General features: G+C 38.8%; 1 protein-coding gene across 3 annotated transcripts in view; it reads left to right on the forward strand.

Moving 5' to 3' along the window:
* Positions 1-18866, forward strand: part of MGLL (monoglyceride lipase) — a 162806-nt gene that overhangs the window by 95556 nt on the left and 48384 nt on the right. For all 3 annotated transcript variants that reach the window (XM_032210085.1, XM_032210083.1, XM_032210084.1), the window contains one exon: positions 412-518. In XM_032210085.1, coding sequence (XP_032065976.1) covers positions 412-518 — 107 coding nt within the window. The remainder of the gene's footprint in view (positions 1-411; positions 519-18866) is intronic.

Raw genomic sequence — 18866 nt, forward strand, 5'->3', positions numbered from 1 at the left:
CCTTTTAATCTGAGAGCAATTAGAGCAGTTAATATAAAGCATTAAAAATAATACTAGTATAAACATCAGAAGAAAATTTATATTTGTTTTTAAATTGGAAGAGGAAGAGGAAGAAAAGTAAGTTTTGACTTGAGTCCTTAAATATATCGGTATAGTCTCCATATTAGCTTCTACAAAGCAGGTATTCAGAGAGAGAGAAAGGTATCAGTCAAAACTCTTGTTTCTGTCAGTTCTGTATAAGAGCATTTAGGTGGTGGAGGGTTTATTTGTCTTCTGAATGGCTGGACTGCAGAGACAAGAAACATCTAGTATGTTCATTCTGAAGATTAAACCAGGAATTGTAAATAACCACACTTGCTTGATGTTTCCTGGGTGCTAACTTTATGTTTTTTGTGTTAATGCTCTGTTTAGAGGCCTGGTGTTCGTTGTTCATGGTGCTGGAGAACACTGCTGTCGCTATGATGACTTGGCCAAGATGCTGACAGGAATCAACTTTTTTGTGTTTGCCCATGACCATGGTGAGTGCCTTTGGAAAAAATTATATGGTAATAAGTTTAAAGGGAATAAGTATAATATTGTAATAGATGAAGTATAGGGGGAGGTCTGTGAATATTTAGGATCGAGTGTACCCTTACCTATGGAAATTCACTGGATAACTTTCAACTAGTCACTCATTCCTAGTCCAGTCTATTTCACATAATGACTGCATGACTGAAATGAAGAACTGCACGTAAGCCACTGTGACATTCTGAAGGGAAAGTGGAATATAAATTGAATAAATAAAAAGCAAAAAGTGCTTCAGAGATAATAAAGTAATTAATTCTTGATTGTTGTAACTGGTGGTGTTCTGTCCATATCTGATAATTTTGTCTAACTTTTAAGGAAAATGTAATATGAAGGCTAACTGAGATTATTAGATATGCTTATTGATTGGAATCCTGTTTATATTATGTCAGCTGAATATGGAACTACCTCTGCATATTTTAAAAGATTAACAGAGTTGGAAGGGACCTATATGGTCATCTAGTCCAACACCCCCCCCTCAAGCAGGAGACCCTACACTATTTCTGACAAATGGCAGTCCAATCTCTTCTTGAAAGTCTCAAGTGACGAAGTGATGAATGTTTCAGAAAGGTAGAATAAAAAACATGCATGCTTAAACATGATTAAACATAGAGAGAGAGAGAGAGAGAGAGAGAGAGAGAGAGAGAGAGATTCTATTTCTTCTATTATCAACTTTTATTTTGGGGGGAAAACTTTCAACTGGTTATGAGTTTAAGGAAAACATACGGGTTATTATGTTCCCGTGTTTATTTCCCCAAGAAACCACAATTATTTTGTAGACGACTTGTGCTGGAGTCATATAGTTGAAGCAATTAAGTGCATCATTCGTTTTAAAGACCATCTGGGAGTGTGCACTTCAGTCGCATCTCTTCTACCTTGCCATACCATGGTAATAACATTTAATGATAATTAATGTTTCAAATTCTGTTTCTTGGTCCATCAGAAACCTACAGGCACAGATGCCTTTAAAAGCTATTACTTTGTTTCTGTTCCTTTCTCTATCATTAAAAGAAATTGTAATGAGAATTACTTCATTGGGTTTTGGCACTATATATATAGTGTAAATTTTCAAAACACAAGTTTGAAACTCAGTGGGGGTTGTTTTCAGAAGAAAGTGGCATTTTAAAAACAATATTCAGTATGCCACACAAAACATCTCTGGGATTTCTAAAGCCCACAGCTCTGTATGAAAACCAGGAGATATACAATAAATAGTGATGCTAGTCAGGTTTCACTTGGAATATTCAAATTACAGTATCTTAATAAACAAAGACACAGTTGAATGCCTTCTCTACATCTACATTTCTTTTCTTTCTTCATCTGTGCCAGCAAATCTTTTGGCATGGTTCTAAACAGAAAGATGATGGATTAACTTTATGGAAAGACAGAGATATGGCCAATTTTGTGTAAAACTACTTATTTAGTTTATTTTATTAGTGATCTTACATTATGGTTCTTCGTTCATGGTTTTGTTAGTATTTTAAAGATTTTTTAAGCCATGTTAAAAATCAGACATTGGCAGCATAATATCTACTTTGACTTTGAGCTCCCTTCCTTGTTCTTCCTATTATTATAGATAAAGTCCTATACAAAAATTTTAGAAATAGAAACTCTGTGGAATATCTTTTTTTTTAAAAAAAAATCATTTCAATGGTAGCTATCTCATTGTATGCTGATCTTCCACATCATGAATTTCAGTTTTAGATCATGCCTAAGTAATTGTCAAAGATGAAGAAAGAATATATTAAAGAGGTATACAAAACTACCTAATCCCAGTTGCATAAACTTTGGCTGTTAAGCCCCGACCGGCTTGCCATACCTGGGGGGTGGGGGGGAGCCTGCAGAAAGGCAAAACAGCTGTAGGAAGGGCGTGGGTCCAGCGGATTGCATCCCAGTTGCTACCATGACATGCCTGATAGCCTACTTGTCCTCTCCTGCATTGACTTTAGCTGACTGGTGCTAATTAAGGAGTGGCTGGAACAGCTGATCAGCGCCACTCAGAGCCAAGTCGTTAGCAACTGGGAGGACACCGGAAGCGGGACTGGAAAATGCCAGATGTTGGTTACGAGGTGAGGCTAGGCTGTGGGCATAACTATGGCAATGACTATTTAGATGCTAGCACCCAGCGCTGACTTTGAAACTGCTAGAACTCATCCATGCCGGACTTTCTCGACCCCTTCCAGTCAGGCTTCAGACCCGGTTACAGCACTGAAACCGCTTTGGTCGCATTGACCGATGATCTCTGGAGGGCCAGAGATGGAGGACATTCCTCCATCCTGGTCCTCCTTGACCTCTCAGCGGCTTTCGATACCATCGACCATGGTATCCTTCTGCGACGACTGCGGGAGGTGGGAGTGGGAGGCACCGTGTTGCGGTGGTTCTCCTCCTACCTCTCGGACAGGTCGCAGTCGGTGTTAGTGGGGGGGCAGAGATCGTCCCCTAGGCCCCTAACTTATGGGGTGCCTCAGGGCTCGGTCTTATCCCCCCTACTATTCAACATCTACATGAAACCGCTGGGAGAGATCATCCGCAGGCACGGGATCAGATACCATCAATATGCGGACGATACTCAACTGTATCTGTCCGCCCCGTGCCAACTCAATGAAGCGGCAGACGTGATGAACCGAGGCCTTGAAGCCGTTATGGACTGGATGAGGGTTAACAAGCTTGTGCTCAACCCAGAAAAGACCGAGTGGCTGTTGTGTTTCCCTCCCAAAGATTCCACCAATATTCCATCTCTCAGGCTGGGGGGTCAAATTCTATACCCCTCAGAGAGGGTTCGCAACTTGGGAGTCCTCCTGGACCCACAGCTATCGTTTGACCACCACTTGACGGCTGTGACCAGGGGGGCATTCGCCCAGGTTCGCCTGGTGCGCCAGTTGCGGCCCTACCTGAATCGGGAGGCTCTCACAACAGTCACTCGGGCCCTTGTGACCTCTAGGCTGGAATACTGCAATGTGCTCTACATGGGGCTGCCCTTGAAGAGCATCCGGCGACTTCAGCTAGTACAGAACGCGGCCGCGCGAGTGATTGTGGGTGCACCTCGGTTCACCCACATAACACCTATCCTCCGCGAGCTGCGCTGGCTGCCTGTTGGTCTCCGGATGCGCTTCAAGGTGTTATTAGTCACCCATAAAGCCCTACATGGTAGTGGATCCGGATACTTGAGAGACCGCCTCCTGCCAATTACCTCCCTGCGACCAATAAGATCACATAGATTAGGCCTCCTCCGTATTCCATCGGCCAGCCAGTGCCGGCTGGCAACTACAAGGAGGAGGGCCTTCTCAGTAGTAGCCCCGACCCTTTGGAACGAGCTCCCCGTGGAGATTCGTACCCTCTCCACCGTCCAGGCCTTCCGCACAGCCCTTAAGAACTGGCTAGCCCGTCAGGCCTGGGGATAAGGATAGCCGCCCCTCCCGAATGATGAGTGTATGTTGCTTACCATTTTATTATATGTCACTATGTCAATGTCTGTATTCCCCCTCCCTGATTTTATGTGAGCCGCCCTGAGTCCCCTTAGGGAAAAGGGCGGCCTACAAATATTAATAAAATCAAAAATCAAATCAAATCAAAAAACTTTGGCCTCATTAAACCTGCAACAAGTAACCTTGTTTCCAAGTTTTCTTGGTTGAGATACGGACGTTTGAGATTGGCAGGCTTTCGGATGTATTAATAACATATATGTGTGTGGATATTTACAACCAGAAAATTGATTTTCTAACCTGATAGCCACAACATGTCTTCTTTTGAAGGCTTATAGACAGAAAGCTTTTTCTCCCTTCAGTTCTACATGAGAAATTAAATTATACTTGGGGCTGTTTAATTACCTGAAGATTCAGCTTTCAGAAGGTTAGATGAAATTACTGAACCCACAAACTGGCTTATAACTGAGAATCTCCATAGGCAGGAAGATCTTGATATTTTTTTCAGTGAGACAAAGAATAATTCAAATATTACAGCCAACAGAAGTCTTATGAAATTGCTGTAAAATGATTTAGCATATATCAATGTTCCATAGAGCAATGATGGTTAACCTTTTTGTCGTCAAATGCCAAAAGTGTGTGTACCCACACCCATAATGGAATGTGCTTGCAACACCCCCATATGCGCCCCTCTCCCCTCATGCACACATGAAACTTCCATGCCCCATTTTGGGCCTAGCAGGTCTCCTTGAAGCCTCCTGGGACCAAAAACATGCTGTGAGGTTGTACACCACAACTCCCTGCACTCCCCCACCCCCGCACATGCGCTTGCATCTTCTGCATGTGCCCCACCCCCCCTATGCATACGCTGCAGAGACCTGAAAATCTGCTGGCTGGCAGGAGATGCTCACGCATGTACAGTGGAGCTGAGCTGCAACTTATGGCACACGTGCCATAGGTTTGCCATAGAGGAACAGTAACATTTGTATGATTAATATGAGATTCTTGTTTTGATGTGATACTTTCTACTTGAAGAATAGGATTTTGAAATTAACTCCCCCAAAACCCTTTGGATACATTTTCTCTTTGGTAGTTGTTTGAATGCAGGATCTCCTGTGCTTTGGGTGGAAGGTGGGTTGCTCCTTTCAAGACTCCCAAGTATGTTCAGTTTGAAACATACTTCCAAGAATTCAGAGGTAGTCACGTATTAAAGGCATTAGAAGCTTAGAAAAAATGGTATGATGATATCTGAAAATTGTGGAATGTAATGAATAGAAGCAAGAAACGTATGGTATCTGCACAATGAGATATGTGTTATTTTTGTACATTTTATACTAAAGAATAATGCATGGGTTTTTGCTTTTTTGTTTTGCCAAGGACGATTTCACAATTTTTAAAGCTTCCTTTGAGTTAACAGTTTCTGTTAATAGACTGCACCTGGCAAAGCTATTCCATTCAGTAGTTTGTGTGAAAAAGATACAGCATTATCAAGGCATTATATTCTTGGAGTATGTTTGCAGAATGTACTGTGCAGAAAGATTTTCCCAGATTGAAAAGTCACGTAAAAGAAAATAGAGGAAGATTGCCTCATTTTGTGTACATGTGCGTTAAAATCACAGTTATTTTATATTTTAAATAAAACTTTTGAAAGAGGGAATGCTGTCATGTGTCTCATTCTTTGATTCAGTTAAGCATTGAAGATCCTTTTCCTATTTCTGATTTCCTTTTGATGGTCACAGAGTTAATTCAGTGTTGTTTGGACAACTTTGGACCCCCTTTTTTGAGCCAACTACTTTACAGATAGTCCTTGACTTAGCCACTATTCCAAATTACAACAGCTCTGAAAAAGTGACTTACAACCACTCCTCAAAGGTAAGATCATAGCATCCTCATGGTCACATGTTAAACATTCAGGTGCTTTGTAACCAAGCATGTATTTACTATGATTACAATTGCAATCACAAATGTGATTACCATTTGTGACCTTTCCAGATGGCTTCTGACAGGCTAAGTCAATGGATTAATCCAGATTTACTTAACAATCATGAGAAAATTGGGTATGCCAATTTAGCAATGAAAATTCTGGTTTTAAGTTGGGGAATACCTGTATTCCTATCTGGCCAGTACTGCTGAAACTTGGCCACTTGGTTTCTCACCTTTTTGTGGAAGAAACCACATTGGAAAGTGGAATATAAACTTTAAAGTACAATAAAATAATTCTCTCCCCCTTCCCCCAAATGCTCATTAGCAAAGCCCAGCTAGAAAAATATCAAACATTTTAGATTCATATGTGTAATATAGCCTCACAATTTATTCATTATTGTCTCTGACACCAAAAGTTTGTTTACCCCACTCTAAAATTGCAGATGTGGGCATTGCTTGTTATTCCGTTGCCTTCACCACTTTATGCAGCGATGAAATTTAAAAATCTGTGGGTGTCATAAAAAGAAACTCAAAGAATGCAAGTTGTCAGGCACCTGAATGATGAGTCCATATGCTCTAAACACCTTTCAGCTACTATCAGAACACTGAAAATATGAACAAGATACATTTTACCCTATTTTTCTTTTGTAAAAATCAGAATAGTTTTAATGAAATCGTATGAATGATTTTCATTGTCATGAAACTATCACTTCCTTCTTTCCATGGAGCTCCATTGCTAAGGCCTAGATTACTTGTTGCATGTATTCTTTACTAGGACTTTAAATATAAAAATGTAAAATCCCATGAGAAGCAACCAAAGGAGGTATTCAAACATACACTGAGGTCCTTTTGCCACTTTTTGATAACCATGGCAAATATATAACCTAATAGCCTCTTTTTTTGTCTTGAGTCCAAACAATGCTTCCTTCATCTTATCCCCTAACAATAAGCATTTTTATCATACCTTCTGGCTGCTAGATGAAGTTGGATGCAGCCTGCCAGTTTTCTACCTAAGTTCTGCATAATATCTTTTACAGTCCTTATATTGTAAGTTGTAGGGGACTCCTGTTTTTTTCTTCTTGATTATTGGGTCTTTTGTTCTTTTAGAGGAATTTTGTAGATTTTGTGCTACAGAAATCCAAGCAGTTGTAGTAGACTATTGGCTATCTCAGAGATATTTTGATATATGATAGTATTATCCTTTTTATAGGCTGTACTGGTTGAGATGCAGTGGATTTGGTAATCAAATTTTTTTAGATGAAGTTGCATTGATATCCGCTGTGTTGGAAAATATTGTGCAAATGGTCTGTTTCCTTTTTTCGGCAGAACTGCAGAGGTTTTGTACTTGTTTGAGTAATGTTTTTATGCAGTTCTCGTGTAAGAAGTTGGGTTGCTGCTTTTGTAGTGAAGCACTTGATTAATGTGACTTGTTTTTCAAAAAACTTGGGTCTCAAATTTGCTTTTGTTTCATTATTAATAAGGATACACAGGAAGGCACCCACACTCTGGAATGTAATCCCCCCCCCCAAGGTAAGATTGGCCCCAACCATATTACCCGTCTCGAAAATCCTTAAAACTTGGTTCTGTCATCAGCCCTAGCAATCCTAGCAAAAGATTTTCAAATGGTTGCAATGCATTTAGAATGCATTCTCCTGTCCTTTTGCTATTATGGTTTTTAAAAACTATTTAAACTGTATTCTAAGGTTTTTGCTTTAATACCATTAATTGTTGGGCTTCGTGTTTTTAATTGTGTGGACTACCCTGTCACAAGCAAGAGATAGCGCAGTGGTTAAATGCAGCACTGCAGGCTACTTCAGCTGACTGCAGTTCTGCAGTTCGGCTGTTCAAATCTCACCGGCTCAGGGTTGACTCAGCCTTCCATCCTTCCGAGGTGGGTAAAATGAGGACCCGGATTGTTGTTGGGGGCAATATGCTGACTCTGTAAACCGCTTAGAGAGGGCTGAAAGCCCTATGAAACGGTATATAAGTCTAACTGCTATTGCTATTGCTATGGGCAGCTAAATAAATAAATGAATGGGTAGGGCATTATTTTTTGTCTTCTCTTAGGAATGTTCTTCTTTTATAGATGTTGATAGACTGATGTGTCTTCTCCAATTGTTCCTTTTTAAAATTATGACAATGGTGTCATCTACATAAATGGGTTGTATGCGTGGGAATGTTATTGTAGAGATTAAAGAAGATGACCTTGATGAAGATGTGCAGGAGCTGTTACCTAGGCAAAAGTGTCTGAATCATTTTTTTAACCTCCAGAATTGTTCTGCTTGGGGCAGCAGGAGGGTTAATCCTTTGAAACCAGGCTCTTTCCTGCCTGTCTGAACCAATCCTACACAAAGACGAAGACTGAAGTGAATAACTACTAGGTACACATGGTAGGCTTCAATGTGAAACAAGAGAGAAAGAGGGAGATGACTGTTTATTTAATGACAGACTCCCCTCCTCCCCATGCCAATCAGGGACTGTTTGAACTGCTTTTTAAGATCAGTTTAGGATTGAACTGAACGTAGAGTGAAAAATGTTGATGGGTATAAGAAATTGAAGAATGGACTTTCCCACTTCATCATGCAATATTCCTCATGTGCCTGTAGGTTCTTACTGAGAGGCAGAGGATTTCAGGTAGTGGTAGTAATATATTTTACTTGGATTTCAGTAAGGCATTTAACAAAGTAGACCATAACCTACAACTTGATAAAATAAAACAAATGTGGGTTAGACAGCATCACCATCAAATGGATTCGTAACGGTACTCAACGTGTATTCCTCAATGGAACTGCATCTGCATGGAGGGAGGTATGCAGTGGGGTACCCCAGGGCTCTGTTTTAGGCCCACTACGCTTCAACATCTTTATCAATGATTTGGATGAGGGGATAGATGGGGAACACATTAAATTTGCAGACAACACCAAGATAGCAGGAATAGCCAACACTCTGGAAGATAGGCTTAAGATACAGAAGGATCTTGACAGACTTAAACTTTGGGTGCTATCTAACAAAATAAAATTCAATGGTGAAAAAAGTAAGGTTGTATATTTAGGCAAGAAAAACAAAATGCACAGGTACAGTATATGATACCTTGCTCAATAGTGGTGACTGAGAGGGAATGTTGAATGTTTGAATGTTTATTTTATTTATATGCCGCCCTTTTCCCCCCGAAGGGGACTCAGGGCGGCTCACAACTCAACCAAGGGAGAGGGATGCAGACAAAAATTAAAACGACACGCAACAATACATAATTTAAAACACACAAGTCATACCATTCGAGAAGGGGGTAGAAGCTTTTTAGGGATCTTGGAGTCCTAGTGGAAATCACTTAAATATGAGCCAGCAGTGTGCTGCTGCCAAAAAAGCCAACATAGTTCTAGGCTGCATAAGCAGAAGGATAGAATCAAGATCATGTAAAGTATTAATACCACTTTATAATGCCTTGGTAAGGCCACACTTGGAATACGGCATCCAATTGTGGTCGCCGCAGTGTTAAAAAGATGTTGAGACTCCATAAAGAGTGCAGATAAGATCAGCAAAGATGATTAGGAGACTTGGGGATAAAACATATAAAGAACGGTTGCTGGAACTGAATATGTATAGTCTTATGAAAAGAAGGACTAGGGGTGACATGATAGCAGTGTTTCGATATCTCAGGGGCAGCCACAAAAAAGAGGGACTCAAACTATTCTCCAAAGCACCTGAGGGCAGAACAAGAAGCAATGGGTGGAAACTAATCAAGGAGAGAAGCAACTTAGAACTAAGGAGAAATTTCCTGACAGAACAATCAATCAGTGGAACAACTTTCCTCCAGAAGTTGTAAAAGCTCCAACAGAGAAATTTTTAAGAAGAGATTAGATAACCATTTGTCTGAAATGGTGCAGGGTTTCTTGCCTAAGCAGGGGGTTGGACTAGAAGATCTCCAAGGTTCCCTTCAACTCTGTTATTACAAGATATTAGCAGTTATTTTATGTATTGGGCATTAATACATAAACTTTATTCTTCATGAATTTATTCAAAGTCTTTCTAAAGTAGTTAAACCGGTTACAATAGTCACTGAAGGAACTGCATTCTATGTGAAGCATGTGATATACAAAGAATTATCTGAAGTTTTTATTTTACTTTTTTTTTGGCTCCATCACATAATTCTTTGTTATCATTTGATTGATTATGTGCCAAAAAGCACTTAGTGATCTGTTCCACAGTCAACACCTGGCCATGCTTTGGACACTCAAATTGAGCTCTTCTACTTGGTTTTAGCAATAATATAATCAATTTCATTTCTGCATAATTCATCTGGTGATGTTCATATACATAGGTGTTGTTTTGGTTGCATGAAGACAAGGTTAGCTCTGAAGAAATATTTGGAGTAAAAGAAATGAAAAATTTGGTCTCTTTTTTCATTTCAATTTCCTAAGCCATACAATCCAACTACATTTCCCTTTTTAGTGTTTCCAACTTTGGCATTACAGTCTTCACTCATAAGCAGCACGTCTTGCTTGCATGATTTATACATTTCAAATTTGAACTTAGCCATAAAATTCACCAACCTCCTTTTCTGCATAGGTAGTTATGGCATTTACACGAATGACTGTCATATTAAAGTGTCACAAAGTCTAATCAATATTATCTGATTGATTACACTGATTACATTATAGTCAAAAATATTCTCGTTATTCCTTTCCCAATTATAAAAGCAATGAAGTTCCTTCTTTGTTTTCCATAAGCATTATGAACTTCTGACTGAAGTGTTCAATCCCAATCCTTCACAATTTGCTGCTGCCTAAAGTTTAGGTAGTTTTCCTTTCATCTTGTATTGTGTTGAGCTTTCCCATGTTTATTTGTATATCTATCAACCTTGCATGCCATCCATCTTGCCAAAGGTAATGCTGGTTATATTCCAAGTTATTACTGTAATTTTGTCTTTGCAGCTTTGGATCCCCCCCCCCCTCCATTATAGCAACATCAGCAACTAGACACCCCTAAGTCTTTAATCATGTCATAAATACCAGTAGTACTTGAAAAGACCTTCAGCTTTTCCTCAGTAGCTGTTGAGTGCCATCTGACCTGAAGGGTCCATCATCTTGCACTACATTGTTCAATAATTTTATATTTTATATCTATATGATTTTCTTGGCAAAAATACAGGAATGGTTTACCATTTCCTACATTACAGAATTTATGCTTTTGTCATTGTCACTAAAGTAATCTGCTACTTCCAGCATCTTCCTCTATTGATCTTGCTCAGTATAGATGCCCATTTGCTTTAACTTGGCAACTAGGATGACCTTAACTCTGGGCCTACACTCCTGATCTCTTCATTCATATCTCCCAGAAATACATACATACAAACTTCCTTTCTTTTCTTCTCCCTCCCTCCCCCTTCTCTCCCTCACACAGTGACAATAGAGCCATATGGGAGAACTTAAAGGCCTTTGTTATGAGTGTAGCTGTTATATACAATTCAGTTCTTGAAGTTCAGTGCAAGTCCTGGAAAGATTACATTTTTGTGTCTTTCCCTTTTCCTAAATTGCTTTCACTATTCTTTTGTCTCACTTCATTGAGTTACTCCAGTGATGGCGAACTTTTTGGGGACTGAAAAGGGAGTGCATGTACACACACTCATCTGGGACGTGACCCGGAAGAGGAGTTGTCCAGGGGGCATATGCGCGCTGGAAAATGCACTTCTGGTTTCCAGCAGGCACATGTGTGTCGGCCAGCTAAACTTCCATTTACTGGCGCACATGCACATGTGACAATCAGCTGGCTGGCATGCATGATTACACTGGAAAATGGAAGACCAGCTCTTCCAGTTTCTGGCACTACCACACGCACAAAAGCCAGCTGATTGGCGCACATGAATGTGAACCAGAAACTCAGAAGAGAAATGGGAGATGCCATGTGTGCCAGGTGACGTGGCTCTACATGCCACTTTGGGCACACATGACATAGGTTTGTCATCAAGGAGTTACTCCATCCCTCTGTTTTAATTTTGTTTATTTTTTAAAATAGATAGCCTATTATTTAAGATTATATCTAACATAAATGTTATTTTGTTTTCTCTTTACTATAACTTCTTCAAGCTACATCACATTTCCTAGGAATCTTTTCCATTGTCATAACAGGTAAAGAATTAGCACAGAAAGCACCTGCGATAGATTGAACTCAGAATCAAACTGACTACAATTATGCTATGTTAGAGAAGTCCCTCATTCATTGTCAATACTTTATATATCCAGAGTTGTGGTTCTGCCATGCAAGTCAAATAAATAAATAGATCCATGAATCCTTTCTGGGCAGATCATTTTAAGTGTTTCTCTCATTTTTGCAGGATAAAAAGATAGGGATAATTTCTAGATTTTTTTCATGATGACTGCTGTTGTCTAGACTGAAATACATAAAATATATTTTAATAAACTTTTTATCTTTCTATTACTGGCAGCAGAAATATGTGCACCCACACAGTCTTCAGGATTATAACCTTCTGCTACATTTCTCCCCCACACCATCAAACCTCTGGTAGCCTGTAACCATCATTTCATTTTAATGCTGTTTGTGTAGGAGTCCTTCACAACCAATGAAGTATTGGAATAAGTGCTAAGGTTTACATGGTTTTAAACAAGACTTGACAATTTTCTGAGATTTAAATCTATCAATGTGTATTGGTCCTGAGAGCTAAGTGTAATCCCCATGGCTAAGCCATTATATAACCTGATTATTAGATATTTAGGAACAACCAGGAGTGGCCATTTACTTGTGAGCACCTGAAGACATCTGTATAGTTGTTGAAAATTAAATTCTGAACTTGATTACTTTGAAGACAGGAAGGCCATTTTGAAGAGCAGTCAGTGTATAGTAGCAGGATTTATGTAAACATTTTCACCATTATTTTGGTGTATTCTTCATGTAATTTATTCATTGTTTATATAAATGAATTTATCTTTATTGTGGTTGGGAGAATTAACTGAAATTAAAATGAAAACATGATAAATGGGGATATTTAGCTGTCTTTTTATCTGAGGAAGAGATAATATGTTTGGCTTCTTGATCAAAATATTAGCTACAGCATTGTAATAAAGCTCCTGTTGAGTTATTTCTTTTTCCTTGTTCTTGACATATTTTGCAGATTACTGTTTCTTTTTCCTGTTTGCCTGGTTTCTATTTCTTGATTTTGTTCATATTACCGTGCTTCTTTGATCTTGTTCAGTTTAGTCTGTAATAACTGCCACTGCTTTTGTATTGTACAAACTCTGATTGAACTACATTCTATTGAATCTGTTAAGAAAAGTCGCCTTTTGTACTTTGGATTACACTTTGCAAACATTTTTAAAGGAAGATGATACCTAGTTCAGATTAGCAGGTCATAACCTTTTTCTCTATATTTCAAATTAACCTTGAAACAATCTGAGGTAATTGCAGCAGCATTTGGGCCTTTCTGCATGCTGTGCATCACAGCAAGATGGATGAATGAAATAATAATGTTATCCTTAGTTTTTACATTGCTATTAGGGATTCACAACAGGGAGCTTCTAAACCAAGCAGTGGCAATTAGAATATTTCATCAGCAATGGAAGCTTCTCAGGCAATTCACAAGCATCCCAGTAGTTTTATGAAAACTGTGGAAGGTATTCTAAACTTTTGGGAATTCTCGCCAGTACCTTATGTTTATAAAAAGAGGGGAGAAAACAGTTACAAGCATTTGCTTTTTTTTGATACAAATGAAAGATCAAAGAATACAGGATAATGTCAACTACCATCTTATTTAGGTTGCCACAGGGAAATATTCTTCATTTGTTAGTTTTTCTTAAATATCCCTTCCTTCCTTCCTTCCTTCCTTTCATCCATCCATCCACCCATCCATCCTGTATTTTCTCTTCTAACAAAAGGATTTCAAAGCATACATCTTTAGGTTTCATTACCCTGCCAAGAAAAATTAGAGACAAACAGAAGGTCCCTTCCACAATAGCTAGGAACAAATTCCCATGAAAGGCTACCAGATGACTTTACAGATTGTGCAAAACTGGTTCTCACCTTCCAAATAGTTTCACAAGCGCATGCACTCAAATACTGTACTGATTGCTTAATAAAGCACTGATATCTATAACAGTCTGGATGAAAATTCCAATTGTATCTCTTTTAAGATTTCAAAGTGCAGATAGGTAAGTAATATACCACTTTCCTACAGATATATTGCAAAAACAGGAATAGAAATTTTACTCTTCTATTTTGTATCAGTTCCAATTTTGATTTGTGGATGAGTTTCTGACGTGGCTCTATAGGACCAATAAATTAAGCTCTTTCTCATTATGGAGTTTCACATCCTGTTTTCAGTGTGTTTAACAACTCCATAAAATAATTAGGAGAGGCTCTCCAGTGATTTGGAATAAAGTGTCAATACTTAATCTGTCCAGTTCCATTTGTCAGAGTATAGGATGACAATGAAGGTCCTGAACTAGGTGGGTAGTGATGGACTGGATGTCAAAAACAAGCGGAAACTTTTAATTCAGGCAAAACAAAATTAAAATCTAAATGCAAGGATAACTCAAACCAGTATTCACGATGGATTAAACTTTCTTCCCTAAACTTTCTTATGTAAGAAAATCAAACTATCAATGTCAAAAAACCAAAAAGGCAGCACAAGCCAAAATGGCCACAGAAAACAGTGATTGGATAGGGAAGACATGCCCAGAGAAGACTAAAAATGGATAGATCCCGCCCTTGGCTGTATTATTACCAAGCTTGTTTAAATGGTGACGGAACATACATTTTAATGACAGATCAATTAAAAATGACTTCAGGATGTTTCCATAGCAGTATGGGAATAAAACCGAGACATAGCAAAATGTAAAGATAAGCTTTGAGTAACTTTGTTAATAGGTTCCAGCAATAAGTATGAGGTTTTGTCTCTGTATATCAATAGCACTTAGACTTACTGTATATACCACTTCAAAGTACTTTACAGCCCTCTCTGAGCAGTTTACAGAGTCAGCATATTGCCCCAACAATCTGGTTCCTCATTTTACTGACCTCAGAAGGATAAAGGGCTGAGTGAACCTTGACTAGTCAGGATCAAGCTGCTGGCAGTCAGCAGAATTAGCTTGCAATACTGCATTCTATCCACTCCGCCACCACGGTTCTTATATCAGAATTTTTCTCCCACTTTTTACTGTGTTAACTGTATTAAGGGGAAAAAACTGAATTATATTAGGTTTGTAAAACTCAGTAAGCAACTGTCACACTAAAATTGCTACCTATCAATAAAGGCTATTTCTTTGCACTTCGGCATTTTGTTAGAAAGAAGTATGAGGAACAGGAAATATCTTTATTTTCAGTACTAGAAATCTATGTAGATTTCTAGTACTGTATGCCCTCCAACATTTTCTAGATGTAAATTAGATAGCGGCTATGAGGGTGGCTGAAGACATTGGGATAATATCCATCCTTCACTGCCTATTTTTGAAGTGTCTTAAATACTTTAAAAAATAGATAGTATCTGTGGCTATTACTTGGAAATATGGATATTGTGAAATATTGATGAGAAATAGAGAAGCACAGTTCAGGCTTGTCTTTTAACAAGTTAATTTTAAATAAACCTTGATTTTAAATTCAGTAACACTCTCAAAAGACAGTCAATGGGAAATGGTAGGGTGAAAATCATGTGACAGAATTTACTACAGCAGCTGAATGAAGAAGACAACTCAGTATTGGAAAATAGCTGGAATTATTTCTGAATAAATACGCATAGATCTAATCCAAAAACATAAAATTTGTGAAGACCCAGAAGCAAGCATATTTACATGAGAAGGGGGTTTGGTGTTGGGTTGTGTTTTTTTTGGCAGATTGTCAAGTACCCCAGGCTGGCGCTTGTGAACATCAAAAAGAGCCACTTTGGGGTTTTCCTCCGAATAATGTTAAACAGTTGTTAGCTACTATAGCCCTACCCTGAGATGCAAGCTGGCATGCACCATCCTGACATTTGGAAATATTTGATTACCTTTTTCTCAGTATAAGGAAACTTAACATGGGGAGAGGGAGATTAGAGTTCTCTTTTCCTGTTGAAAAAGGCTGGTATCAGGAAAACACTGAAGTTAGACTTGAAGACAGAATCACTGACTTTCTCACTCTGAAAAATGCTGCCCAGTTATGCCTTTTTCTCACCATATGCAATGTTCCCCTGAGGTTTGATGGATCTGCACTATCAAGTTAGGAAGCAGCTGGACCACACAGAACTAAAAAACAAAACAAAATAATGAAGTATCACATAGCCCCTGTGCAATTAAAATCATAATGAATTATCCTAAAACATTCAGGTTTGAGTTACTGAATTACTTAGAGGTTCACTATTCTAGGTAGTAATGAAGAATTCAGTTATAAATTTCCTGTTGAAATTACAATATCATGAGAACGTTTTTATTCTCTGATTCAGCTTGGAGCTTCTGGCATATACTCATGTACCTGTTGTTAGTTTCTAGATAAAAATAAGTCTAATCCACATAGAAGTAGTGAGGGCCTTCCTGATTTCCACACTAGCTTGAAACTAATAAGGACCAGAGTCAGGAATGATGGGACTAGTAATCTTAGTGACATTTTGCAGCACATACCTAGTGGGATCTCTGGATATTGAGGCGGAATGACATAGGACTCAGTCAACATTAATATGTTTTTCAATTTGGAATGGTTTTTCCCAGTTACGCTTGTAAAGTTCTGCTTTGAAAGAAGAATATGACCACTATTGCAAAGATAGAAGGAAGAGGAAGAATACATTTGAACTCTTCAGAAGTTTCTAAAGAAAATGTACAAACCCTTTCCCCGCTCCTCTTTGCAATCCCTTTACACAGAGATGTTTCAAGCTAGGCATAATATTGTTAAATTTTAAATTAGAATTTGATGGCTACAGTCTGTTTCGCTTATTACTCTCACTGTGCTGAAAATATGCAGTGTCATTCCTTTTTTTCTTGCTTGTTGGAATATACAAATAGAAATGTTTCTAAGGTAGATTATACTGGCTATTTTAGACTTATCTTTCAATCTTATATCGGCCTTTGAATAAATTCCTAAAATGCAAAAAAACCCAGATCATATTTTATGGACTCGTTTCATTGGCAAAACCAGTAATTTATTTTAGAATAGCATGCTTTTATCTTCTTTGGCTGATACCATAAAATTAAGATATGAACTCTTTTCTAGTATTTATGATGATCTGGTTAAAGTAATCATACTCTGTAGGACATAAGCAAATACTGTCAGCTAGTTAAGGAAATAAGCTTTTCCCTGCAAATTATTTTTGCTTAAACTAAACTTTAAAGACATAGGCTTGGGGATATTAAACACTGATTCATAATAAATAAAAACTTTGTGTTCTCCAGAGGCTTGCTTAAACTCTTCATTCCAAGGAACTCCATACAAATATCCTGATTTGAATTTGTCATACAATCACGCTGTTTTGCTCCCAGAAAATTTGAAAGGTATAAAGAGTGGAATGCCTTCGGTTGCACTGGGAGTTTTCTGTTTGGTGGCATCCTATTCAAGGTCTAGATAGTATATTTGTTCTTTAGGTAGATAGCATTTTCTTTTGTTAACTCTCATTTAGTCCTGAGAGATCAGCATTTATAACTCATCTTTCTAGAAAAAAAGAAAGTGGATTCCAAAAAGGCAGAAATAATTAGGAAGAGGAATTTTGGACCTAGAGTCATAGAGCCAAGTTAAAGTGTACCTGTGAGGTCTGAAATTATGCAAGTCATTATAAGTGACCTAACCTATTGAGAACTGAAAACAATAGCATTATAATTTGGCCATGGTAGTAATGAAATGATAATTGCACAAGGTACCAAGGAGAAATAAGATTTACTTGGCTCATTCACTCTTCTTCTTGCCTTCCTTTCATCCTTATGCAAGGAAATGTCAGGATTGAAAGCTGATCCCTTAGAGAAAGTATTAAAATACAAAAGAAAGAAACTGGAGGTGAAGAAGGGGAGGGATTGTTCCTTTTTTGAAGCCCAGTCCTGTCAAAACTAATTCTTAGCCCAATGGTGGCATATTCTTAAAGAAAGTGTCACCTGAAGGAAGTTCACCTCTATTAAGAGCTGTTGTTTGAAGAGGAGAAGCATCAGTACACCCAGGTCTCTTGGGACAATCTTTGTTGTTCATTTAATTCATCTTTCCAATAGCTTCTGTTTGAAAGCTGGCCTGTTTTAACAGCAGCAGTGGGAGAAAGGAATGACAGACTGTTAGGTCTAGCTGGTCTCCTAGTGTTTTTTATAATTATTCTGCTCTCATGCATGCATCTTGAGGCAAGAGTCCAAGGATTGTTTTATGAGGTAAACTATCCACTGTTAGTTGCCCAGTTCTCAATAGAGATGGAGATAGCAACCACTTATGGGTTAACCCTGTCCGTTCTCTGATTGGACTGAGTCTGATTACTAATTAATTAGCCACCTATATAACCCATCTCTGTGAATGACTCCACCCAGCTTTCGACTCAGTCCACTCTGGACAGTCGTGTTATCTAGTGTTTCCAGTATTTGAACGAATCTCTCTTTATTGAAATTAATTTGACAGTGAGTAATCGCAGTAAGAAGAGTGGGCTGGAGATAGCCGTCCTAAGTGGCCAAAGGAGCCTTGGGGCTATCGGAGAGGGGGTCATTGAGGCGATTCTACCAGCCTCAAGCCACAGGTGCGAGGGGGGGGGCAGGAATCGCGTGCTGACAAGCCAGCCCTGAACCTTCACACTGCACGCTGCGATCCCCGGGACAGCATCCCCCACCTTCTGTGAGCAGCCGATTGCGCAACGTTCTTGCGCAGCTATAGGGCACTTTGACAGCATTTGCCCGACCTCTTCAGGCTAGATCACGGACAGGAACAGCCGCGCCTCTGGGAAGCGGCATGCCGACGCCAAGGGGAGTCAAACAGCCCTCATAAACTGCTTTCATGCCCTGCGGGCTTGCAAGAGGTAATTCA

The sequence above is a fragment of the Thamnophis elegans genome, chromosome 2 (genome assembly GCF_009769535.1).
Source record: "Thamnophis elegans isolate rThaEle1 chromosome 2, rThaEle1.pri, whole genome shotgun sequence".
NCBI classification, from domain to species: Eukaryota; Metazoa; Chordata; class Lepidosauria; order Squamata; family Colubridae; genus Thamnophis; species Thamnophis elegans.